This window comes from Nycticebus coucang, chromosome 6 (assembly GCF_027406575.1).
Source record: "Nycticebus coucang isolate mNycCou1 chromosome 6, mNycCou1.pri, whole genome shotgun sequence".
NCBI classification, from domain to species: Eukaryota; Metazoa; Chordata; class Mammalia; order Primates; family Lorisidae; genus Nycticebus; species Nycticebus coucang.
In genome coordinates this window covers 25,704,434-25,730,704 of record NC_069785.1, presented here as the reverse complement: position 1 = coordinate 25,730,704, position 26,271 = coordinate 25,704,434, and the positions used below count along the sequence as shown (strand labels likewise).

The 26,271-nt window shown below is 40.5% G+C and overlaps 1 protein-coding gene and 1 long non-coding RNA gene across 2 annotated transcripts; both read left to right on the top strand.

Annotated features, from left to right (window-relative positions):
* The first annotated feature begins 593 nt into the window (after window positions 1-593).
* Window positions 594-3,105, top strand: FOXG1 (forkhead box G1). Its single transcript, XM_053595912.1, has one exon. It carries the CDS (start codon window positions 715-717, stop codon window positions 2,176-2,178), a length of 1,464 nt encoding a protein of 487 aa, XP_053451887.1. The 5' UTR covers window positions 594-714; the 3' UTR covers window positions 2,179-3,105.
* A 3,231-nt stretch (window positions 3,106-6,336) lies between these two features.
* Window positions 6,337-24,999, top strand: LOC128588126 (uncharacterized). The gene is made up of 3 exons (XR_008380717.1): window positions 6,337-6,419; window positions 6,915-6,992; window positions 24,029-24,999. It is a non-coding gene; the product is annotated as an uncharacterized LOC128588126 (long non-coding RNA).
* The last annotated feature ends 1,272 nt before the right edge of the window (window positions 25,000-26,271 follow it).

Below are 26,271 nucleotides of genomic sequence, written 5' to 3'. Positions count from 1 at the left end.
TCCGGGAGGCCGCAAGGTCCGAGGCCCGAGGCCGGCGGAGAGGGGGAGGCGAGCGCCGAGGGGGCGGGAGCCGGCGGGCGGGGCGGGGGTGGGCCCGGACCCGCCGATTGGTCGACGGCGAGAGAGACGTTCCCGAACGCCGGCGGTTCTGATTGGCCCAGCGGTAGGAAAGGTTAAACCAAAAATTTTTTTACAGCCCTAGTGTGCGCCTGTAGCTCGGAAAATTAATTGTGGCTATAGCCGCCTCGATCGCTGTCTCCCCAGCCTCGCCGCGGCCGCTCCGGGACGCGCCCGCCCGCCGCCCGGCTCTCCCCCCCTTTGGCTGCTGCTGCTGCTGCTGTGACTGCTGCTGCGAGAGGAGGAGGAGGAGGAAGCAGCGGGGGGGGGAGCGGGGGGTGGGGGGGAAACCGAGAAGTGGAGTTGGGAGCGAGGGAGCTTCACCCCCGGGGCGGTGGTTGTTTCTTTTTTCTCTTTCTTTCTTTTTTCTTTTCCTTTTTTTTTTTTTCTAATTCCTGAGGGGTGGTTGCTGCTTTTGCTACATGACTTGCCAGCGCCCGAGCCTGCGGTCCAACTGCGCTGCTGTCGGAGCGCTCAGTGCCGCCGCTGCCGCCCGCGCCCCCCGCGCCCCGCTCGGCACCCACCGGTCGCTGCCGCCCGCTGCGCCGCTGCCCCGCTCCCGCGCCGCAGCTGCCGTTTCCCCCCGACGACTGGGTGATGCTGGACATGGGAGATAGGAAAGAGGTGAAAATGATCCCCAAGTCCTCGTTCAGCATCAACAGCCTGGTGCCCGAGGCGGTCCAGAACGACAACCACCACGCGAGCCACGGCCACCACAACAGCCACCACCCCCAGCACCATCACCACCACCACCACCATCACCACCACCCGCCGCCGCCTGCCCAGCAACCGCCGCCGCCACCGCAGCAGCAGCAGCCGCCCCCGCCGCCCCCGGCACCGCAGCCCCCCCAGGCGCGGGTCGCCCCGGCCGCCGACGACGACAAGGGCCCCCAGCAGCTGCTGCTCCCGCCGCCGCCGCCTCCACCGGCCGCCGCTCTGGACGGGGCCAAAGCGGACGGGCTGGGCGGCAAGGGCGAGCCGGGCGGCGGGCCCGGGGAGCTGGCGCCCGTCGGGCCGGAGGAGAAGGAGAAGGGTGCCGGCGCAGGGGGGGAGGAGAAGAAGGGGGCGGGCGAGGGCGGCAAGGACGGGGAGGGGGGCAAGGAGGGCGAGAAGAAGAACGGCAAGTACGAGAAGCCGCCGTTCAGCTACAACGCGCTCATCATGATGGCCATCCGGCAGAGCCCCGAGAAGCGGCTCACGCTCAACGGCATCTACGAGTTCATCATGAAGAACTTCCCCTACTACCGCGAGAACAAGCAGGGCTGGCAGAACTCCATCCGCCACAACCTGTCCCTCAACAAGTGCTTCGTGAAGGTGCCGCGCCACTACGACGACCCGGGCAAGGGCAACTACTGGATGCTGGACCCGTCGAGCGACGACGTGTTCATCGGCGGCACCACGGGCAAGCTCCGGCGCCGCTCCACCACGTCGCGGGCCAAGCTGGCCTTCAAGCGCGGGGCGCGCCTCACCTCCACCGGCCTCACCTTCATGGACCGCGCCGGCTCCCTCTACTGGCCTATGTCGCCCTTCCTGTCCCTGCACCACCCCCGCGCCAGCAGCACTTTGAGTTACAATGGCACCACGTCGGCCTACCCCAGCCACCCCATGCCCTACAGCTCCGTGTTGACTCAGAACTCGCTGGGCAACAACCATTCCTTCTCCACGGCCAACGGCCTGAGCGTGGACCGGCTGGTCAACGGGGAGATCCCGTATGCCACGCACCACCTCACGGCCGCCGCGCTCGCCGCCTCGGTGCCCTGCGGCCTGTCGGTGCCCTGCTCCGGGACCTACTCCCTCAACCCCTGCTCCGTCAACCTGCTCGCGGGCCAGACCAGTTACTTTTTCCCCCACGTCCCGCACCCGTCAATGACTTCGCAGAGCAGCACGTCCATGAGCGCCAGGGCCGCTTCCTCCTCCACGTCGCCGCAGGCCCCCTCGACCCTGCCCTGTGAGTCTTTAAGACCCTCTTTGCCAAGTTTTACGACGGGACTGTCCGGGGGACTGTCTGATTATTTCACACATCAAAATCAGGGGTCTTCTTCCAACCCTTTAATACATTAACATCCCTGGGACCAGACTGTAAGTGAACGTTTTACACACATTTACATTGTAAATGATAATTAAAAAATAAGTCCAGGTATTTTTTATTAAGCCCCCCCCCATTTCTGTACGTTTGTTCAGTCTCTAGGGTTGTTATTATTCTAACAAGGTGTGGAGTGTCAGCGAGGTGCAATGTGGGGAGAATACATTGTAGAATATAAGGTTCGGAAGTCAAAATTATAGTAGAATGTGTATCTAAATAGTGACTGCTTTGCCATTTCATTCAAACCTGACAAGTCTATATCTTAAGAGCCGCCAGGATTCCATGTGTGCAGTATTATAAGTTATCATGGATATATATGGTGGACGCAGACCTTGGAAACAACCTAAATTATGGGGAGAGTTTTAAAATGTTAAACTGTAATTTGTATTTAAGAAGCATTCGTAGTAAAGGTGCCCAAGAAATTATTTTGGCCATTTATTGTTTTGTCCTTTTCTTTAAAGAACTGTTTTTTTTTTCTTTTGTTTACTTTTAGACCAAAGATTGGGTTCTAGAAAATGCACTTGGTATAAAAGTATAAGTATTAAAGCAAACAAACAAAAAGGAAAGTTGTTTCAGTTGGCAACACTGCCCATTCAATTGAATTGGAAGGGGACAAAATTAAAGATTGCCTTCAGTTTGTGTTGTGTATATTTTGATGTATGTGGTCACTAACAGGTCACTTTTATTTTTTCTAAATGTAGTGAAATGTTAATACCTATTGTACTTATAGGTAAACCTTGCAAATATGTAACCTGTGTTGCGCAAATGCCGCATAAATTTGAGTGATTGTTAATGTTGTCTTAAAATTTCTTGATTGTGATACTGTGGTCATATGCCCGTGTTTGTCACTTACAAAAATGTTTACTATGAACACACAGAAATAAAAAATAGGCTAAATTCATATATATCTTGATACTTTTGTCTCTTTTATTAAGTAGAGCTAATTTTTAAAAGACCATTGAAGTTATAGGGAATTCAAAGGCTTTTTTAGCCAAACTGAAATTTAAACTGCTCCTTTAATTTGAACTGAGACTCTTAAAAATGAAAATAGTTCTTTTTCCCCTTTGTGAACAAGGAGCAAGCTATTTAATGTACCCTTTTTCCCCTTTTGCAAGGAGCAAGCTATTTAATGTACCCTAGCTTTAAACAAAGTATAGGCTTTTCAAATGATATCTTTAAGTATCTGTGGATATACAGCAAAAAAGAGATACACGTATGATTTAATTTTATGTGCATAGCTGTTTACCCTGTTTATTTTCAAATCAGTTAATAGAATGCTTACTTTTTATATTTTTTTGTTTCAGGTATCTTGTTAATAGCATTTGGCAAATTATAAATAAATATATGTATATGGTTAGATAGAAGTGAATATAACGCACACATATGTATCATATATTAGACACGCAGAGCCCTTCAGTTCAGGTATAATTTGCGCTATGAATGCTGCAGACATTTTTGTTTAAATATTTGTATTTATACTTCCTAAGTCAGCATTTATTTTTGTGGCTGTTTACCCACAATGAAAGAGTTCTAATAAAGATGTGCTGAAGTTGCAATATAGATTTTGCTGAAGTGATCACCTGTTGTAATAATGACTTGCAGATCGATGTTTATATTTTATTTTAAAATGATAACAATTTAAAATTCTAGATATTCAGAAGAAGTAAAATGCCTCTCTCTCTTTTATTTTTACAATGTAGAGGTATTTATTTGATTCCTTTTTAAATGTTTGTATAATTTAAAGATTTGTTCCTTTTGCTAACATTGAGTCATAATTTTAACTTGCAAAATGCATATGTATGCATATATACAGTATATGCATAGATATGTGAAACAAAATGAAGACTTTTTGAATTGTTTCAGACAGCCCAATTGTATAATTCCAGAAAATAATTAGAAAACCCGAGTAAAGGTTTAGTAACTAATTGGATCCTGTGGTGAGTCTGTGGATGACAAGTTGTTCATTTGTTACAATTGTATAGTCTGAAATGTGTTCTGCAGTAATGCAATAAGCTGGCTACTTCTTACAATGGGCCCAATGAAAAATAATCTGTCCCTAAGATGTTATCGGTAAACACTTAGAGAGCTGCTCAGAAAAAAAAAAAAAAAAAGCCTAAGGGAGAAGCAAATTGACTGAAATAGATTTGAAATTGAAATGTGAAATAGTTAATATTAGAAAATGGAGGGTGAGTGAAGAGAGGGAGGGGGGAGAGAGAAAGAGAAAGCGAGAGGATCTCTATGCTGAAAAGAAAGAATCATCTACCCTCTAAAAGAATGAATGAGAAAGAGAGAAAGATAAAGAGATAAATGGAGATAGAGATGGGGACAAGAGAAGAGAGAGAGGAAAAGAGAGGGAGAGGGAGAAAGAGAGAGAGATACAGAGACACCTAGGAAAGACAGAATGATAAGGGGCAGGAAAATTAAAAGAGCTGGAAACAAATATACACAAATGGGGAATGGACAGAAATAGACCAGGACAGCTAGTTTAATTATCTCCTTTAAGCAACTAGACATGATTTTATTTTCTTAGTACAGGAAGAGTTTCACCAGAGGCCCAAGTTTTCTTAAAATTTAACAGATCTTCAGAATGAAGCACAAAAGAAAATTTTACAAAGAAATTATGATTTTAAAAAGCCAAATTTATGGCTGGCATTTAAAAAATGGTAATAGAATCTGAGTGAATGAAGTTAGGCAAAGGAAATCTCCATTAAACATTTATGAATCAGAATAACTCAAAGGAAAGAGTGTATTTAAGCTGAAGAAAGGTGACGATTTATTATTTGCTCCTGCCATGGATTTTATTTGTGGAATGAATTAAGTCAGGGAAAATATAGTATTTTGCTACCAAAAGTTAAAAAGAAAGTTGGTGAATTCTTATACTGAGGGTAAAGGTGCATAGATGCAGAAGAACGATTGCCAGCATAAGTATTTTTTGGCCCATACTAGATAACCATACATATTTGTGAGTATAAATTTACTTGGATCATAGAGACATAGAATTTAAATGACAAAATTTGTACTTTGAAGTCTAGAGTTAAACTGACTTCTATGAATTCATAAAAAGTAAGTACTGGAGTTGAAGTTCTGCTTCAACACAGATAGGGATTGATTATATGTAACGGATATCATTAGAAGTTTGTTTATTAAGCACACTAAAAATAAAAGGGGATATACAAATAGAGAACTTCGTGAAGGCCCCTTGAAGCCCAAAGTGAACATTTCATGTACCTTGATCTAGCCCATCATTCTTCAAGTGATCTTCTCAGAAAACACATGAGAGTCTGGCATGGCCTTCAATACATTTTGCATCAAACTGGTTGTAATGTTGTGTTATTTGTTGTTACTAACCTTTGCCAGTTAAAAGTAGTTTATGCCAGAGAAACTTCAGAACTTTTTGGAGATGTTTTTCTTTCATACTTAGAATTGTTTTTAACCAGATGGAGGTTGTCCTTTTTGTGATTTTGGAACTGAAAGTGATCACAACTTAAAACTTGAAATCCCACATTAAAGTTTATTTCCGTGTTTGAAGTATTTTACTTGACTTTGTCTTGTATAAAGTTCGTTAAAATATTAACATACAAAACGCTGAAAAAATGATGTAATTAAACTAGGTCAGAGGATTCTTCCAAATATGTTTCTTATGCCTGTTATAAAATTGGACGCCAAGTGAATATAAATTCTAGAACTAATAAGACTTAATACAAATATCCTTATGTTCATGAAAGCCTTCATGTGGTTTCTATAACTGGCATAAAATCAAAGGCAGAGAGGCAAAATATGAGTTTTATAGTGTATTAATTTAAGTATGTATATTTAAGTGGGTAGATACTTCAACCAAAAGGTGGATAAATTCAGTATATTTAGAACTCTATATAAATGTGGTTTCTAAAAGTGTATCTTATACATTGTTGGGGGATTTGCATGCATTGAAAATTTTTGCTTTTGAGAAATTAATTTTATGAATAGCTGAAGTGGCTGGTTGTATTTGAGACCAAAAGCCTGTTGGAGAATTAGGCTAACAAAGGGTGAAGGTGAAGATCATTAGAGGTTTTAGAGCTGGCTGAGACGGGTTGCTGGGGTTGTGTAACTGTGCCTAGAGGGCGGGGTTCCTGTACATTCCTACTTCACCAGATAACCTGCCCCCAACACCACTCCAGCTTCTGCCAGACAGATGGAATTCTCCAACATGAAAATCAGCGCAGACATTCCAGCAAGCAGGGTAGGTAAACCTTGAATTTAAGTCTCCCCTTCTTTATTTCTCTACTTTAGGCCAGATCCTGGAGGTGTGGAAAGAATAGGGGTCATCCAGATTCTCTGTTTTCCGGGACACACACCGTCTGCATTCTCCCTAACAGCCACCTACCTGTAAGAGTTACAGGCACTAGCCACATTTCTCGGCTAATACTTCATCCTGATTTTCTTCTGAGTGCGTTTTTAAGGCTTTCTTTTCCCTACCCCAATCATTCCCCTTCTCTATTCTCCCCCCAAAGCCCCTTCTCCCCCAACCACCAACAGTTAAAATAATCCACCTCTTAGTTTTCAGCCACCAAACCGACCCTTTCCCCACATCCTAGCGGTCACTTCTTGTAGACCTTGTCCTGAAGATGTAGGCCAAGAGAGCTTTGGGCTAGCGAATACATGATGTAGTGTTATTTTTTGTACCTCCCTTCTCCCTCTCGATATCTATCTGTTTTTTTCCCCCCCTCTACCTAAGATTCTGCCTGAGGTTGTCGAAAAATGCCACCGAGGAAAAGGACTTGAGGACCTTTTGAGCGCTCTTACCCCAAGACTGGTAAGTGAACTTGTTTTTCCAAGGGGACTGGGTAGGTTGGGGTGGGGATTGTGTGACTGTTTTCACTGAGCTTTCCACCGGAGACTTTGGGGTCCTGGGCTTAAGTGTTTGTCTTTTCTTGGAAAATGTTACTTAGTGGGCGCGCTACCAACAGACATAGCTGAAAGAATGCATGAATTTTCCACGTTGACAGAAATCACTGTGGATCCCTAGGTAAAGGGAGCATGCACGCATGGAGAGAAAACAAAATGAATTTACATAGAGAAGAGGTAGGGGACTCTGAAAATAGGTCCTGAGGCATTCATTTTGTGGAAAGACGATTTCTGAGTCTTATGGCTACTGCGGGAATATGAGACTTGACGTTCAAGTCTGGGGTTATTTGCTCTCTGCCTTAAAGTTCTTTGCTCCAGAGCCAAACTTGGCTCTGTCCAAAGTTGTTTTGTTTTGTTTATTATTTTGATTGCCCCTCCTCCCTCTATTTTTACACTAACGTTGCTAATCTACTCCAGAACTGACCCTCAGGCCCCAGCTCCCTGGGTCAGGCGGGGGTCGCTGCTGGATTTTGCTGGGCTGCTTCAGGTCAAGGGAAGCGGCGCGGTACGCGTGTGGGAGGCTTCTCTGCCTCTTCGAAAGACTAGGGAAATGAGCACCGTTCTGGGCTTTTCTTTGTCCCTGCTGGGAATATCCCAGTTGCCGGCTTTGGAAATCTCAGGGAAATAATTGATTCTTAATGCGCACTTAGGAGATGTCGGTGTATGCTCCAGAGCCTGGCTGTCCCAGAGTGGCTGCGCGTGTGAGCCAGACCCAGGTTGGAAGCGAACTTGGGGCCTAGCCGCGGCGTCTTATCAGCCTTTCTGGCGCCTCGGAGACTCCTGAGTGAAGTCAGAGAGGTTGCACGATGGAGGGACTCGGAGTCGCTGCGGCAGGGCCACGGTGACGTTGTTTTCTCAGGTTTTGGACCCATGTAGAGAAGTAACCGCGCGGGCTGCGCTGCAGCCGGGAGGAGAGGCGCGCTGGGGGCGTAGCGGCAGACTCCCGCCGAGGGGAAGCGGGCGCTGCGCGGGGAGCAGCAACGTGAGGGCGCTCTTGCCCAGGACAAGCCGGAGCTCTGCGTTTGGGAGCTCGCATAGATGCCAGGAAAAGTGACTCGAGAATCCTGGCTGGCGCGCTTCCTCATCTTTTTCCTTTCTTCTTAGTCTTCTGTTCTCCCCCAGCCTTTTCCTCGGAAAGTTGTTTCGTTTTGTTTACCTAGTGCGGTTTTAGATCCCTGCACTTACCTGCAAATAGATAAAACCATTTTCTCTGTAATAGACATTTTTCTCCTTTCCACTCCCTTCCCCATCTCCCTTTCGCCTTCTCCCACCCTTGCTTCTCAGACCAAGCCTGCGGTCAAAGGGAGGGGATCTTAAAGGAAAAGGCAGAGCCTGGGGTAGAAACTCCCTTAGCGCTAAGGACCACCTCAAACTGGCAAGAGGGGTGGGGGCAGGGTTCGGGTGGGCACAGTACCCCGCGTCCCCGACGTTCTCAGGCGGTTGTCTTTAGTCTTGGAAACGGGACAGTAAGGAAAGAGGCGTGCAGAACAGAGCTGGTCACTTGTGACTCCTCTCTCACTCCTCTGCAAGTTAAGACTCAACGTCCAGGCTTCAACTCACCCCGTCCTCTGTCAAAGCTTGAATTAGGCAGGAATTGTGAGATTGTCATCAGAAAAGGCCTTTAAAATTATAACAAGTAACTCTCAAAATGATGTTTCTGAGGGTGAGAGAGGATATAAAATACTCCACGTGTTTTCCGTGGCCTGCTGCCTAGCACGTATAATTCTTTATGATTCTTTTCCCTGTCTTCGGCCCTGAGGGAAAGCTGCCTGGGAGGAAAGCATGTGGCATCTTTCAGGAGGTTTGGGGATTCTTGTTGGATGGAAAGCGAGTATTTAGTTACCAGACATGTTTGCATATTCATTTTCAGCTAAAGTTGAGTTTTCCTGCACTCCCTTAATTGGGGTGTTCTTCCATTTCATTGTTCTTCTTCACCACCTTCTATTGTCTCGTTTTTTAAAATCGATGCATATAAGGCCCAAACGTATCTTCCTCCATAGATGTATTTTATTCTGTTGATTGAGAGGGAGGACCAAAAACTGTAAGGCCATTAGGAAGAGTTGTCTGCGGTTCTTTCATTTTCTCATTGCTCTGAAATTTAATGACCTGATCATTGTTGTTGGAAGTTAAATTATCTGTTAAATTAACCCTAAACAATAACTGGTGATATTTTCCTTTTGGATCTGGTCGCCCTGAATTCTTGGCCCTGGATGGGAAAGAGAGGAGTCTAGGAGAATGTTTGGTGATACAATTTATAAAGATAATCAAAATCAATATTTATGTGCCAGTGATGTTACATAGGAAGAATCACTTTCAAAGTAGCTGAATTTCATAAATAAGCCATTCTTTTTAAAAGCTTGTGCTTGAGAAGCCTAGATTCAAGAATGAATGTAAATAAGCATCTTTGTTGATGATGAAAAAATATGAACACTGTATTTTCATTGCTCTCCAGAACCTAAATACCCAAACTCATCACACACCCCTGCTTGCTGATCTAAATCAGTTCTACCCTCCAGGGATACATATTCTCAAAAAGAATGCTTAACTTTTAGCAAAATAGGAAACATAGCTTTAGATGTGAATTTCTAGAAATCCAAAGCATGTATATCTTTGAGTCAGACCCTACTTTGTTTTGCAATCATTATATGAAAGAATTTCAAAATAATACAGATGGTTTTTTCCCCTGCTTGTTTCATATTGCTGGCATATGCAGACATAGGTGTGAAAGCTTTCATCATGAATTGAGGAAATGACACCTTATTTGTTTTAACAAAGGCCCAAAGAATCTTTAAACCCAAATGTATTATGGTAGTTGAAAAAATCTTCTAAAATAATGAGCACTATTATGTATTTTTCCTATTATAATGTGCTGAATGAATAATTAGAGACTGGGTAGAAGGTTGAAAAATTCAGAACAAGAATAAGGTGGTAATTTTATTATTTAATACTTTTATAATTTCTGTAATTAATGATGTAGTTTTAAGGTTTGGCAAAGCTTTCTTTTAAAAAAGAGTACTCCTCCCACCTGCTCAAAAATACTCCAGAAAGAATAAAGTAGAATCAGGTAGAACTGGCAGCAGGAATTGTTTATTTATTTATTTATTTATTTATTTTTCCAGTAGTACCAGTATTAGTGGAGTTAAAATATGTATTTTTAATTATGCATTGCAAGCTCTGATTGCAGGCTGGGAGACTAAAATCGATCATTCCTACATCAATAGTGTTGTCTATTACTACATTGATTTGTGTTTATTTATGCAGAGGCTTTCAGTTATTTACTTACATATTTCAGCATCTGCCTCTTGATTATTATCATGGGTTGCTTTTAATGAAAGATCTTATATAGAAGCGAAACACACTTGACAGATCCATTTTAAGTAAACGTGATAGTGAATCATGGCAACTCAATGAGTTTATGGAATTATTTATTCATACTTGCTTTTTAACAATTAGGAATCTGTTTCTGATTAAAACCTCAAGCTGCTTGAAAACTTCCATTCTTTTCTTAACACATTGTATTGATGTGTTTCAATAAAATAGAGAAACATGATTTTATGATGTCAGAATGAAACTGATGAATGAGCCTTGCGATCTTTTTCTGCGGGCATAACTAGGTTACCCTCATAATAATAAGGTGGCTATTGGGTTTACTAATGTTGTTGATGAAAACTCAAGGAGCGATCTTTTGAATATAGAAATAAGACATCTGTTTTAAAACATGTAACTCTAAATTATGTCAAGGATACTTATGCTTAACAAGACATTGTGAAGTTCTTAAGTAGACACTAAATGTATATATACACTCACACATTCTATTATTTTGTGTATATATGATTATACGTTATGGAGATAGGCATTTCTCCTGCACCAATACCTCATATAAATGTTATGTATCAGGGTTCATTTGAACAAATAGGAAAATTAAAAACAAAACAAAACAATGACCTTGGAATGTGTCTAAGTACAGAACAATAGTGGGGGATGGAGATGCATTCAATCTTGTGCTTCTCTTATCGCCATTACAAAATATTAAAAGGTGACTTGAAAATTGAGGGGGGAAAGTAAGCTAATGTATTGAGGGATATTTAACCCTCATTAATAGGACTTTCCCCGCAGTTTGGAGGATGAATCCTTCCTTGTTAACTGTTTGGAGTACCCCTACCAAATACTGTTTACAGTCCTAATCATCTTTTCATGCCCTCCCCCACCCCCAGTCTTTGCATGGAATATAAAAAGAAAAAAATTAACCAAATCATTTTTGAGAACGATAGGGCCCTGGGAGATGGAAAAGGAATTAATCTCCTCACCCTGTTAAGTTTTCCTGAGATAACATCCTTAGCGTCCACGTTGTGAGAGGTGGGAGCCGCACAGTCCCGGCGGCGGCAGGCAGGCGAGGGAGCCCTGGGACCTGAAGTTTTGCAGAAGACTGAGAGGAAGAGCAGAGGGAGATTTCTGATTTATTATTTTGGTTTATTTTATTCTTCTGTCCTATGCCAAAGCTCTTGAAGGTAACATAGTGACATGGCCTTTATAGAACCGAGCACTCTTGGCACTCCATCCGGATTCAGATTCCAGAGCATGGGATGAACAGGATTTATAGCTAAACGTGCTCACCTACCCCTCCCTGTGTCTCTTTATGCACGCCCCAGCTCGTCCTCACGTGCACTGGGGTAGTGGACAGTGTTGACTTGAATTGCTCTCCCTCGCTCCAAACCTTTCCTGTGAATGAACCCGAAAACACTCGACAGGTCGTGAATAATCGTTTTAATGAGTGTGCAAAGCATGCGACGGGGTGCACCGAGCTGTCGGGTTAAACAAACAACTTGTACCCTGACCAAATCCGATTGTTAAAGTGCAAAGTGATGTCAGTACCATTTCCATTGCCTTTCGGAAATCCACAGATCTGACACGCGGGAGTCCAATTTTCTCCATTAAAGAAAAATAACAATATTTTTCAACCGTGTATGTGATCTTCTTTAATATTAATCTGAGCCAAACAAAACCTCATTTGAGAATCATAGAATTAGTCTTGTCTGTCTGGAAAACCAAATGGAAAGGAAAGGAATATGAAGGAAGAAATCAGAAGAAATATAAAATGTCTGAGGGAGAATTTCTTCTCCATAGCTCACACATCCATCGTTGCTGATCAACTCTGTAAAAATCCTACCTGTATATATTTATTTATAATTCACTAGAGGCAAATGTCAATTTGCCTATATTTAAACAACAGAAAGCGTATTTTAGTCTTATAAGAAGTTTGAATTTATAGACCTGTAAGGCCTTTTCCTATCCAATTTTTAAACTATTTATTGTAATATGTTAGCCCATTAGAGAAGGAAGGGATAAGTAGTTCACACATTTATGCTTTCAAGGAAAACATTTTGGAAGAAAGTAATGGGAAAGGAACCATAATGGGCCACCATCTAAAACAATAACAGAAATTACAAGTGAGGTCTTCACAATCACAAAGCTCCTCCCTTTTTTTGCACAACTGCACTGGGGGCATATTTTTCTTTCCTATCTAGTAAAAAGATCCACTTGAAATCAGCCACGTGTGCTCCCTTCCGTGTTCATTCTTTTATCTCCCTTTATAATTCCAGAGCATTAACTACCACGTGAAGAGTTAAAAAATAAATTTTCAAAATATTTTTTAAAATCTCTTTTACACATCCTCTCTAAAACTTTTGTGGAGAGGGAGAATGTGTAAGCTCGTTCTCCCACCAGCACCTTATGTAGTTTCACAAATCAAACAAAATGGCCATGGTGCTTGGAAATCAGTGCATTAGTTCCACAAATCTAGCTTCTTCAATTCAAAAACAACCTAGGAGGGCCAAGGTTGATATTTTTGTTGGCTTAAGTATGATAGATTATATATTTTCCATATGAAAAGACAGAAAACATGGGATACCTTACAGTCTGTGGGGTTATTTGACCTTTATAATTGTAATCAGTTTGAAGAAATGAAATGTTAGAGGTACAGTATACTTGGATGTGGAAGCCCAGCATTTGTTCCCCTCACTCCTATTGGCCATGTTACATATATGTTATTTACATGTACGTATCCATCTTTTTAACCATCTATTTTTCCATACCAATGTGTTGATACATAGCCAGAAAAGCAAATAAGTGAGTTAATTCACCTCCAACATACAGCTGAAGTGTTTGACAGAGTAAGAAATTTTTTATTACAATCATTGTACTTTTGTTATTATGGTTGCTAGCTTTTACTTATTGGTGTCAATTTAGCCCCCAATGGATGGAATGGAAGACACAGAAATTCAGTTTTTATCCCCCAAACTTGGAAAAGACAATAAGAGATTTAGGGCAGTGTTGTTTTTGTTGATTCTGACTGTTATCTAGCGAATGAATGTCTGTATCAGTATATTTAGAATATCAATACAGAATATCCTTTATTTTCAAAGAAATTTGACAAGAAATGAATATTACAAACTGGGAGCTTGCATTTTTTATATTGTTGTAAATGTTTTCAGGAACACAACTAACTGTTCAGTCCTCTACCTAACCAGATTTCTTTTCTGTGGGCTGAGTTGAGGAATTTTAGGAGTCACTGAAAAAGCTGCATCCATTTCTGCTTTAGATACACAAACAGCAGAGCTAGAGGGTGCGTCTGTTTTTGTGTGTATATATGTAGTTAAAGAACTACACTATCAAAACATTAATTATATTTGAAAGAGAGCAGAGCTTGTTGGGAAGAGAATTGCATTATTGAATTTATATTACGTGGAATCTGTCTGAGAGGGCTGAAATGTGTACCTGCCTTATGTGATGTACCCTCTTCAGAGAGGCACATGACAAGGGCAAGAGGATGAAGGAGGTAAACTTGGAGGGGAGTTTTCTTAGATATCTGGATGTTCACGAGCAAAGGGAATCCACATGAAAATACACATCACGTGAGAAATATACATAGGATCTTTGTTCTTTGTCAACAAAAACAAATAGAATTATTTTCCCTCTACCACTCAAATCACCAAAGGATCTTAGCTGAGTTGGGGGGTGGGGCAGTGGTTGAGTGACTAAGAAAATTTCAGTTATCATATTTTTGATCCCTAAGTTCTATTTATTCCACAGCTGCCAAATTTTATACCCAAAATTTAGGTTTTCTTCTCCTCAAATCCTACATTGGGATGAATCATCCCTGATCATTTTTAGTTTTTGGCTTAATTACTAGTTTTCAGCTTTAAATTACCAATAAACTAATTAATCTGACTAATCTTGCTAAACTTCTGTTGAACGGTATAATAACTGCAATAACAACAAAAATAACAAAAGCTGCAACAATGACAAAATAAACTGTTAATAATAATAATGCAAATAATAAAAGCAGAAACAATTTTGAAATAATTTCTCTAGCCGACAGGATGAAGATGGAATCCATTTCAAGTCTAAAATTTTTGTCTCACAGCTGCAGTCAGGCCTTCCTGTGATTTCTTGTTTCGCTGGTTAGATGGATGATCTGTTCGAGCCCACTTCAAATTTCCTCCTAGAGACTTCCTGGGTCTAATATGGTAGGTCTTTTTAATGGCATTGGGTACTTTTCTACCTGCTCCCCTAAGCTATGGACATGTCACCCTGCAGATGCTACTTTCAAATAAATCAAGCTGGAAAAGAAACTGGGAGCAGAGGCAGACATGGGAAGGCCTTCTTGGGTAAAAGGACCAGATACTTCTGGCTAGAGCTCTGCTGGTGAGAGGGCAAGTTGTCATAATTGGGAAGCAGATTCACAAAGTTGAGGAGTTTGAGAAGGGCAAGAGTTATTGAGTGTCCTGTGAGTCGAAGAAAACACTGGGCCTGAGGAACCCCGTCCACAAAGCAAGATACAAAAAATTAGGGATTAGGCCCCTACCACAGGATGAATGCTTTTGATTCCTTTAAGGACAGAGATATGTCAAGGAGATGATGAAGGGAAGGAAGTAAGAAGTGGAAGTAGGAGAGCAGATTGAAGAGTTTAGTAACTAGTACTAGTCTACAAGTAGATTTCCTTGGGAACAGAGAGGTGCTTCTATAAACTGCAAAGTTATTGAAGTTCATTGTTCTAGGTGAGAGAACATCTCCCAGTTCCTGGGACCAAGCTGGAAAGACTCTCGTCCGTGAGTCTACATCTGCAGTAATCCAACTCCCCTCTGGCTCAATGTTCTTCCAGGCTTTGGAACTCCCAGGTCTCCTCCCCATACCCCCACAAGGAAAGAACGTGAAAAGAGTGGATGGGGATGGAATTAGACTCAATATTTACCAGGCAGATGTGGGGGTTCAACTAGGTTGTTTGATAACTGCATTCATTCGTCAGGGGGAAAGAAAAGTGCTTGGACAGGATGCAGTTTTGGAAGTGGAGAGCAGAGGCTGAGATCGAGATTCCTTGGTAGCTCAGTGGCTGGGGCCAGAAGTAGGACTTTAGCTATAGAAGGACAGTTCTGGATCAAGGCAGGGTAACCATTTCATGTATTTGCTTTGTTTTGTTTCCCTGAAAATATATTGTGAAAGCAAGATCTACACACCTTCAAAATTACAAAAAAAGGCATAAACTTCAATAGCCAGTTGTGTCTTCTAAAAACACTTTTTAAAAGACCTTGTCTTCAAATTTACATACACACCCAATCCATAACAGCAAACCAAACAGTAGTTGAATGAAGAAAGGGAGGAATAAAAAGAAGGCAACTGCAACTTCCCACTTCCCTGCTGTAGTGCCCTGGGTCCATCTCTACACCTTGCACAGCAGGGAGGATGATCAATCCTATTACATTTCTTTCTAGTCTTTTCTTTTTAATAAGTATGAAAAAATTCCAGTTCATGAGAATATTATTGCACTAAAGGTCAGCAAAGAATGAGAAGCTTTTATTCTGAAGATAAATATACTGAGATGATGTTCAGTCTTATCTCGTCTGAGTCTGCAACGGGAGGGAGAAATGCAGTTCCCGCTGTAACTGTATTAACCATCTACTCACTCTTCAGTAGTACCCCAGGCTTTCTCCCTCCACCAGTAATGACTATTATTCCAACTCTTCTGGAAGTATAGTTCTGCAACTTGAACTCAAACCATGTCTTTCCATATAAAATTAATCCTAATTAAAATAATATTTTAAGGAAAATATTCTGTTATTGAGATTATTTTTTTTTGTTGGAACTGTTCCCCTACTTAAGAAAAAACACTATCATTTATTTCAACAAGAAAATTAAAAGAAATCAGCATTATCAGTAAAAGTGGCAACCAATCCTGTTACATGCACTCCCCAAGTATGACTTTTGAGAATTTATTTTTCAACACTTTTGCTTTAATAGTATATAACTGAGAACCTCTGAGTCAAAAGAGAGATTCGTAACTTAAAGAAAGTCAGTTTAATACTTTTGCAATAGGAATATTTGACAGAAAGGAAAGAAACAATAAAAGCAGTTATTTCACAAAGTAGTAATTCATGCAGGCTCTCACGTGCATATAGCGTTCTAACAAAATTAATAGGCTTCTATAGTTCAATATCTTAATAAATCTTCAGCCAGATATTTAAACCAGATATTTAAATGTTTATGCATATATATATACATACATACTAGGCTGCAAACGTATTTTTTTTGTAGAAACTGAAAGCTAAATATATACTAGGATTCCTAACTTTTCGACCACAAATAAATCAGGGTTTACTTGTGACCTGTAAAGATGGAAAGAAAGCTGGAACTCTTATTTTCAACTTAGATTATATTGTGAAGCAAATAATGGTTTCTTTCTGTCTTGAGGGTGAGCAAAAGTGAAGAATTTAGGGGTTCAGTTACTTTATCACTAATCCAATATATAGTAATTTCAGTTTTTAAAGATTCACATTTTACTATTAAATAAAAGAAACATATATAGTTTCAAAACCAGGAGAGGAAAGCTCAAGAGATATTTCAGAAAAGAAATTCAAATGATGCTCGCTAACATTTTCACAAAGAACTTTCCAAGGCAGATACAGCCAGATTTGTTGTACAAGTGGTGAAGCAAAATATTTTAGTAAAGCACTGTAGGGGATTTAATGGACTGACACTCTTCATTCAAATATTTATGAAGAGTAATATTCCTTTGAAGAGGGTTGTGTGATCAAGCTCCTTAAAAGGGAGGTGGGTGGCAGAAGAAAGCTTTGGAGGGTAGCTATGTGCAGGCATTGTAGCTGTAGCTAATGGTGAGAGGGTGTGATTCGGGTGGAACAGGAGCGGTTTCTATAGCATGAGAAGATCTACAAAAGTCTGCTGGTCTTCTCGCGCTCACTCTCTTTTAGGTACACATTTCAACAATATGTCCTTTCCACTAAATCTTACTTGTAGTCGGCTTCGCAAACAACATCCAGCTTGCTTTAAAATGTGGTCCAATACATCAATCCAGTTTTTAAAAGAAAACAATTGTTAGAAAAATAAAGTTACAGTCTTATAAATAAAATTCTCATTGGCAGTTGCAGAATAGGGAAAGGGAGCCTCTAAAACAGGGTAGTGGTAGAGGAGTAATGCTCTTCAGGTGAGTTTTGAGAAGATGCTAAGAAAATGGTGCTCAGAAATTGGAATTAATTGAGCAGTTTAAATACAAATATGCCGGAAATCGGAAATCGTGCTCTGTGCAAATGAAAATGAAGGAATTTATGCATATTCTAATTTTCCCTCTCTGGCTGCTATTTTGGAGGAAGAGACTTCTTTTGCTGATAGTGGGAATTTTTTGTTCTGCACAGGAAATGTGTAAATGAACATAATTTTTTTTTCTTTTTTCTTTCCATTCCTCTCCTCAAATCCCCCTCCTCCTTTCAACAATCACAAATTGTTAGGGTCCTCAGTTCTGAGGCTACTGATCCCAGGATGGTAGGGAGCAGGCAGTGCGGGACCGCAGAGTCAGGATTCTGTTAGGACCGCTGGACCATTAGGCCTTTGGAAATTAATGTATACTACGACATTTTTTGGAAAATCAAAGAGATAGAGAATAAGAAGGAGTCTTAAGTTTATTATGATGAAAAATCATTTCGAAAGCCATTTCCTCTCGCAACCGAATTCTCAGTGAGGCCTGGGTATAGGAGAGCTTCACAGCGATCTCACAAACCCTGCTGTGAAGGTCTCCTGACCACCAGTGACAAGTCCATACACTTTACCTCCCACGTCTTTGGGAACGAACAGGGACGGTGCATTTTAATTACGGTGAGACTAGTAAGAAACGCTCTGGGCCTGATGTAAGCCAGTCACCTGATGCTTAGATCAAGTGAAGTGGCTTGTAAGGTCATTTTGTATTTCGTGGAAAAAGGAAGGGACGCCAGAGATGGGCTTGTAGAGTGTGCAGGATGAAGGTAAGGGCGATGGCGACCACCTGGGGAGAGGTAAGGAGACGGAGAGAGGATTTAAATGGGGAAAGAGAAATGCTCCCTTTCTCCAGCACCCGAATTGGCAGCCGGAGGCTGAGAATTTAGAATTCGGGAAGAAGCGGGGAAAGACAGAGACTCTGGGTTTCTATCTTGTTTTCTATATCCTGGATAAAATAACTTACTCTTCATTTAATTTATATAATTTTAAAAAAGCCTCCCGGGTTCACCCCCGCCCACGCCTCCGCGGCAGCTCTCGAAGCGCCACCGGGGCCCGGGGCCTCCGCGGCGGCCGGAGCCACGTCCCGCGCCCGCTTCCCCGCCGGCTGCGCGGGCCTCGGCGAGCCAGGGCAGCGAGAAGGAAGCGGCCCCCTCCGCACACGTGCCGCCGCGAGTCCCCCGCTCAGCTCCGGCCTCGGTGCCCTCCCCGGAGCCCGGCTCTCTGCACTCGCGCCCGCCGGACCCCGGCCGGCTCCCCGCTGCGGGCTTTCCTGCTCGGGGCCCCGCGCTGCTCTGCAGGAGCCCGGCAGGTCGTAACCCCTGGCCTGGGCTGCGTGTCTTAAGGTCCCGGCCAGTGTGAGGGACAGCAGATCCCCCTGAGAAAACCAGAGGAGGGCGCGAATCTTCCCTCACGTCAGGGTTGCAGCCACAGTTTGCTACGTTAAAAGCTCAAAAATTTCCTATTTTGCAAAAAGTCTGCCATGGTGGGAGGGGGCCTTCAAAACCCAGGGATGCCTCGCGCAGCCTCCCGAGCTCAGGAGTCACGCCCTGCCCAGGGACATTTCTCCCGCGCACTGGAGACCTTGCACTTCCGGTCTCTCCCGGGGCGGACGGCGGCCACCCCTCCCCCACCGCGCGCAGGAAGTGCATTTCCGGCCCCTGTGCACTATTGCACTTCCGCCCGGTCACGTGGGCGAGGGATGGCGTTGGGAGCTGTCTTCAGTATCTTCCTAGTGGCTAGGGGGTTCTCGTTCCCTTCATTTCTCTTTAATTAGAATTTCTTTAATTTCTTCACTTCTTTTCATTTGGAGGTCAGGAGGGCTACAGATGTACAGAAAAGGCCAGTTGAAGACAAGTCTTTTTTGGCTTTTCAGATCAGCTGCCCCTTTCTGAATTCCCTGCGCAAATTGACACCAGCAACTGAAGCATAGGCATCTTGGTTTTACTCCCAGGATCTAGGCCAGTGCTTGCCCTTAGTAGGCATGCGGAAAGTATTAAAAGTATTTCTGGATAAATGATACTGCTGCTTTAGGGAGGTGGCTTCAGGATTGGTGGGTGTCCTCAGATCTGCTGACTTCTCACTTCTGATTTTTGCTGAATGTGTATATATATATATATATATATTTCTTTTTTTCTTTTACTGGCACCAGTGTTTTGTTCACTTATTAGAGACTTTCCCAGACAGGTGAGGGGGTCCTTAAGAATTGTTAAAAAATGTCTTCATCTATGAGGTAGAACGCTGTGATTTTTTTAGATTTGAGGTTTCTCGGTAGTCTGTTAGGCTTTTCCTTTCCATTTTGTTTTTAAAACAGTTTTATTTTCTCCGGTTAGAGGTCAAACCCTAATGAATTACATTTAAATTCTTGCAGCGAATCTGAGGCGGAAACTCAGATTTCTCTTTTGCCTTCCCTGCTGCTTTATTCTAGATTAACTGTTGTTAACCTCGATTCACTTCTGTGTTGTGTCTTCAGCATTCTTCAATACTATTTGTTCTCTACCGGAACTTTTGTTTTTAATTACCACAAGGACTTTTTGTCATAAGGAGAGAAATTTTGGAGTTATGAGACTGAATTCAGCCACTCAGAATATATTTAATGCATTTTCTATGGAGCACCAATTTTGTAACCCACAAACTATTCCCTAGAATGTTTAATGTCTCATTTTCATTGACAGTAAGACAACTGAAAATATAAAACCAATGAGCTAGTAATCACGAAAGTGATTGGAAAGGTTATAATTGCTAATCAAATGTAAAACATTTTTATTAACATCATTATTAGAGGGTGCCAGAGGGATACAAATAAGACCTGTTCCTATCCTCTGGGAACTTACAATCTACTTGGGCATAAATTATGAAATGTAAATTGATAGAAACAGCTACTAAGCAGTATTTGGTATCTGGCATGTTGAAGACATTCAGTAAATGATTGCTTCACATTAATTACTGTCATTCTTATAACAGAAATATGATACTGATAATAAGTAAAGGAAGGAATAACTAGGAAAACTTGGATGGAGGAGATTTGTCTTTCATAGGTTGCATGTGAAGGTTGGAATATGCAAGCTTTTGTGTGTCTGTGTGCGTATGTAGGGGGGTAAAGATGGTAATAAATGAAGATGAAAATAGTTTAATGAGATGGAGTTTGGTGGTAAAGTGTAGGAAAAGATGAAAACAGTGCAGAGAACTTTGTGTTTGGCAGTAGAGATTATAGGGACCTGTGGTGGCCTTATGAGCTGAGGATGATATGATTAAAATTGAGTTTTATTTTAAAATGATTATAACCTGCTACTGAGTATGAGTAAAACTGAGGGAGAAAAAAGTTGGAGAAAAGATTTTCATTCAGTTCTGGAATGTGGTACTGGTAGAGCATGGCTATAGCCATAACTATATCATTAGACCCTTTCTCCCCAATTTTTATACAATGGAAATTATATTGAAACGACGAAATAAGAATCCATCTTGAGTCCAAGAGGGGCCACAGTACCACTGGAATCAGTACTACTCCTTTCTTCTCCATTATTGGTAGTGATAGATGTTAGATGTTGACAGATGGTGTCTGCCCTCAAAAAATCTTCATCACTGGTTAAGCTCAAGATTGTTTTTTTCTTACATTTATTATATCCATTTTTCAGTTGCAGTCATTCTCAACAGCAACTGAGGGTTTGTCCTTTCCCTCCTCCCCCCAACCCCCGGGACATTTGACAAGATTTGGAGACCTTTTTGACTCTAGAGCTCAGGCTGCACGAGGCGTCCCAAGATTTGGAGACATTTTTAATTATAGCAACTGTGGGGCCGCTACTATATCTAGTAGGTGGAGGCCAGGAATGTGGCTGAACATCCTGCAATTCACGGAACATCACCCCACAACAAGAAATTACCCTGTCTAAAATGTTAATAGTTCTGAGATCGTAAAACCTTCAGTTATGGGAATGAATCATGACACGTAACTCTAAAGAGCTCCGCTATGAGTCCCAGGTACTAACTCCTACTGTAGCAACAATTTCAATTGAGAAGATGTTTTAGTTTCAGTTCCAAAAATGACAATAACTCTGCCTAACCCTGAGGCCTTTGAAACAAGAAAATCAGAAGGGTACCTGCTAGGATTTTCTACTTTTTATTAAATAGAGTTAGAAATCTTCATTAAGGATTTGTCATCTAAATATTATTTATTAAATTAAAAAATGTGCCTTTGGAGTTGCTTAGCAACTTATGGAAAGCTTGCTTTTTAGAAGTTCATTTGTTTAAAACCTGGGTAGGTTGCATATTATTAGCTACATTACATAAATCAACAAAGAAATGTACACTGAAAATGGAATAAGATGTTTCCACACATTTTCTGCTCTTCATGTTTGGCAATTAAAACACTCTAATTGTCTGGTAGAATTGCATCAAGTATTTGACAAACATTATTTATGTCTGAAACTTCAACATAATATTGAGTATGCAAGAGAAGCAAAGGGAAAAAATTAAACAGGTTTGTCATAAAGTGTGTGTTTATCTTAACCTTTCTTCTTCAAAAATCTTATCTACTAAGCACTTCTATCAGACACTAATTATACTCTTTCTGAATAGAATTTCTCCAACACCCTTCAGTGCTTGTACCCTTTAATCATAGCTCATTACATCTACCTAATCCATATCTTTTTCACATTGCCAGGACTCATTAACAGTTTTAAAAGCCAATCTTGGACATCATCATTCCTTGCAGTAGAAATGAAAATAATGCCAATAATATTTCTAAAAAACTAATGGATCATTTAAATTTTGTTCTGATGCCATTTCTTCTTTAAATATTAATGAGAAATTAACTTTCAAACATGCATTAAGCTAGCAGAACTGGTAAGATGTGTCTGAAAACTCTGAAGCACCTTTTCAAAGAAGTTATTTTTATAAGCTGTTTTAACGGTGGATCATCAGTCACTTTGAAGGGAAGTGATCCTTGATTAACAGTTGGCTGAGACTGTTCTTCCACAGATGTGTGGCAGCAATACAGGTGCCACCTATGAAACAGTACAGGTAATTCACAGTATCTACATATTTTCTGATTGAAAAATGTAAAAGCTTACATATGTCTTCACCTTTATTTCTCCATTTAATAGCTATATGTACACAAGACAAACCAAATGTCTCATCGAAATAATAAATTATAGGCATCGTGTTTCCCATAATTTACAGAAAAGAGTGTAACTGTATTCTTATTCATTTCCTGTTTTTAGGAAAGAAAACCCTGATCAAATTTGCAGTTATATGACAATGTTGAGTCTCATGGTAGTGAGTTTTTAGGACTTGAAAGTCAAATCTTTTCCTTCAGAATATCATTACATAGGACTAAGAAGTTAGTCTCTAAAATGGAAGCTTTCTCCACCATTATAATCAAGCTTGAGATTCTTCCTTGAAAGAAATTTTTAAGAGTTTTAGGAAAAGTTTAATAATCTATTATTTATTTATCATGCACTTACTATTAAGTTATAGTGTTCGAAAAACTACTAACCAAAAGTTTTGGATGAGCACCCCAAGCAATTGTTTACTAGTAGTGGAGACATAATAGTTTTCATTCCTCTTTGATTTTTTTTCCCATTCATTACTTCTGTCAAATAGTAATCATTTCTTATTTCAAGTGTTCTATTAGGTATTTCTGCAGTTTTCTTCCCTTTGGAATATATATATATATATATATATTTTTTTTTTTCAATGAGAATTTTACATTTCTTCTGATTTCTCTCTATTACTATGGTTCAGCATGGTGCTAACTATGGGAAATTGTTATTCAGCAGAATCAAGTGCAACCACATGATAGTTGCCGGGTTTGGTTTGCTGTGTCTTATCTTTTACAATTGCACTGTTGCTAAAAATTGAATAGGGTAAGACAATTAGATTTTTATGATCTGTGACATAATTTTGCTTTCAAAAATCACTTTTAGCATTGAAACATTTTTATTTTTAGAATTTCCTTTGTCATCATATTGTGGGGGTTACTTTGCATATGTTCAGTGGTTCACATGTGGGGTTTTTTTGCTTAATGAAATAGATTATTGAGATCTCCACCAAAAGTTTACAGTGATACTATAGGCAATGTTTATTTTAATAGAATTTCCTTCATTTTATCATCAAATTACTTCTACCATTACAAAAATGGGGTAAACTTAACAACATAGTAAACACCATAACAGTTTAAAAATTACAATCATAGTATTAATATGTTTTAAAATGTTTTGTAAACTGATTTTTATTTATTTATTTATTTTTTATAGAGACAGAGTCTCACTTTACTGCCCTCGGTAGAGTGCCATGACGTCACACGACTCACAGCAACCTCCAGCTTTTGGGCTTACGCTTAATTAAGAAATTTTGTCTTTTCTAAACTAATCATCTCTTTCCTGTCCTATCTCTTGTTATTATTTTCAGAGGTTTTTCATCGTTCAATACAGTGGAGGCTGACAAGATCATCCTTTCCACAATTAAGGATATCTACCCATTGATGTGCTGTTATCCATCAGAGGTTTTCAAGTATGACTTCTCCAACTCAAGGAAAAGTTCCTGAATCCAGCCAGACAGGCGTTAGGGGAGAAACAGCGCCTCCTGCAGTACTCATGATGTGTTGCCAGAGAAAGTGGCTTCGGCATTTTTAAAAATACTTTTCTCCGTAGTTATCTTCCAGCCTGTAAACCACTAGATAGGTTTGTAAGTTCATCTAGATCTAGATTCTCGGTCACCTTTATGTCCTCTGGCTTCATAGATAAAAAAGAAATAATAATAAAGGAATAAAAAAATTGTTTTTGACTGCATCATTCCATTCTTAAAGCCCCCTGATGGATTTATTACCCTAATTGTTGTATTTACTATCTCCCACACACGTGTTTGTGGGAAAGTGTTCCTTTTGGTATTTGCCTAGTTGGAGGAAGGAACACTAGGATTGTGACCATGGATTTTGCTCTCAAAGCACATGGCTCTGTGGCAACACAAAGCTTTCATAAACTTAGCTTTTCATTGTGGGGTGCAACTGCTGCAGCACCGTCTTCCCCGACGCTGCATGGTTATTCCGGGCCAGACCTCTTTTAAGATCAACAGTTCTTGCATAATGTGGGGTTTTGTACTGTTGTAAAGAGACATGGTACCTCTTGTAGGAGGAATTTGGAAGACTTCACCTCAGCAATCAAGATGTGTATTGTGATGATTAACTGAATCTTGTGGATATTCTATTTCTACGTTAAGTGAAAGAAAATGAGAACAGATTTTATTATCTTCACTTCTCAAAAATACTCAGGAGTTTTCAGTGTATATTGTCTTATCCTGGAATTAATTTTTTCAATTCCTGTTGGTTCTTATGGATTATACTGTGAGAAGCACCTGAAAGAAATTCGAAATAAAGGACACAAGATGATATGACCCTTCGGTTGTGTTTTTGTTTTGTTTTAGGTTGTTTCTTGTTTTTTTTTTTTTTTTTTTAATTTGAGACAGGGTCTCACTCTGTCATCCTGGTTAGAGTGCCATAGTGTCATAGCTCACAGCCACCTCAAACTCTTGGGCTAAAGAGATTCTTTGGCCTCAGCCTTCCAAGTAACTGAGACTATAGGTGCCCACCACAACACCTGGCTAGTTTTTCTTTTTTTTCTTTTTTCTTTTTTTTTAGTAGAGACAGGGTCTTACTTTGTTGCTCAGGCTGCTCTGGAACTTCTCAGCTCAAGGAATCCAACTGCCTCAGCCTCCCAAAGTGCTGAGATTACAGGCGTGAGCCACTGTGCCAGGCCTGCCCTTTGATTATTAAACTTCAGGATCAACACAAAATCGAATTTTATATATGTGCAATGTTCTCTTACATACATAAAAAGACAGATTAATTCCTTTTCATCGGAATTTGACTTAAACTAATGGAAGATATTAATGTATCCATACACAGAATTTTAGCCATGAAAAATCAAAGGAAAAGTCAGAAGAAGAGTATCAAAAAAACAAAAAAACTTACTCAAATATGGTTCAGAGACAAGGGAGGAGACTTCATTCCATTGGACTTAAGTTCAATGACAAGGCCATTGCTATTGTAAATAAGTATCAGGCTATTTAAACTTGATGACATTAAACATTTTGCCCATGAAAAAAATGTCTATTCTGATTTTCAAGCAAAATTCTGATTATTATCAGGCTTTCAAAGTAGCTATGTTCTTAGAAAATACAATAATCACACAAATTTCAAGTATACTATTTATCATGGTAGTTACTATTAAATTAGCAATGGTCTGGTATTTAGTGATGAGATTATTCTTTGCCATAGATAAATAATTTGATTTCTGGGTAAAAATGTAAGTGATTTTTTTACAGTGTATCTACATTTTATAGAAGAATAATTTTTAGCATATTGATATAATCAGGGTGTAAGGTTTCCAGTATGAGGGGCAAATCAAGCATTATAATATACATGCCATGTTCAGCCCTTCCTTTTTAGCTTTTACTAATAACATAAAACATACACATACAGCTACACACAAAAATCGGAGCCAAATATTGCCCATAATGCAATATTTACATTAAAAGGATAGCAGGTCTAGAGTCAAAAAGACCTTTGAAAGCTGGATTCACTAATTTACTGTGAGATCATCTTTATTTCTGCAATCAATTTTCTCTATACAATGAGTTTATTTTTGCAACTCCTT

Bases quoted from the DNA above. Each gene is read 5' to 3' on its own strand.
- FOXG1 (XM_053595912.1), top strand. From the start codon at position 715: ATGCTGGACATGGGAGATAGGAAAGAGGTGAAAATGATCCCCAAGTCC.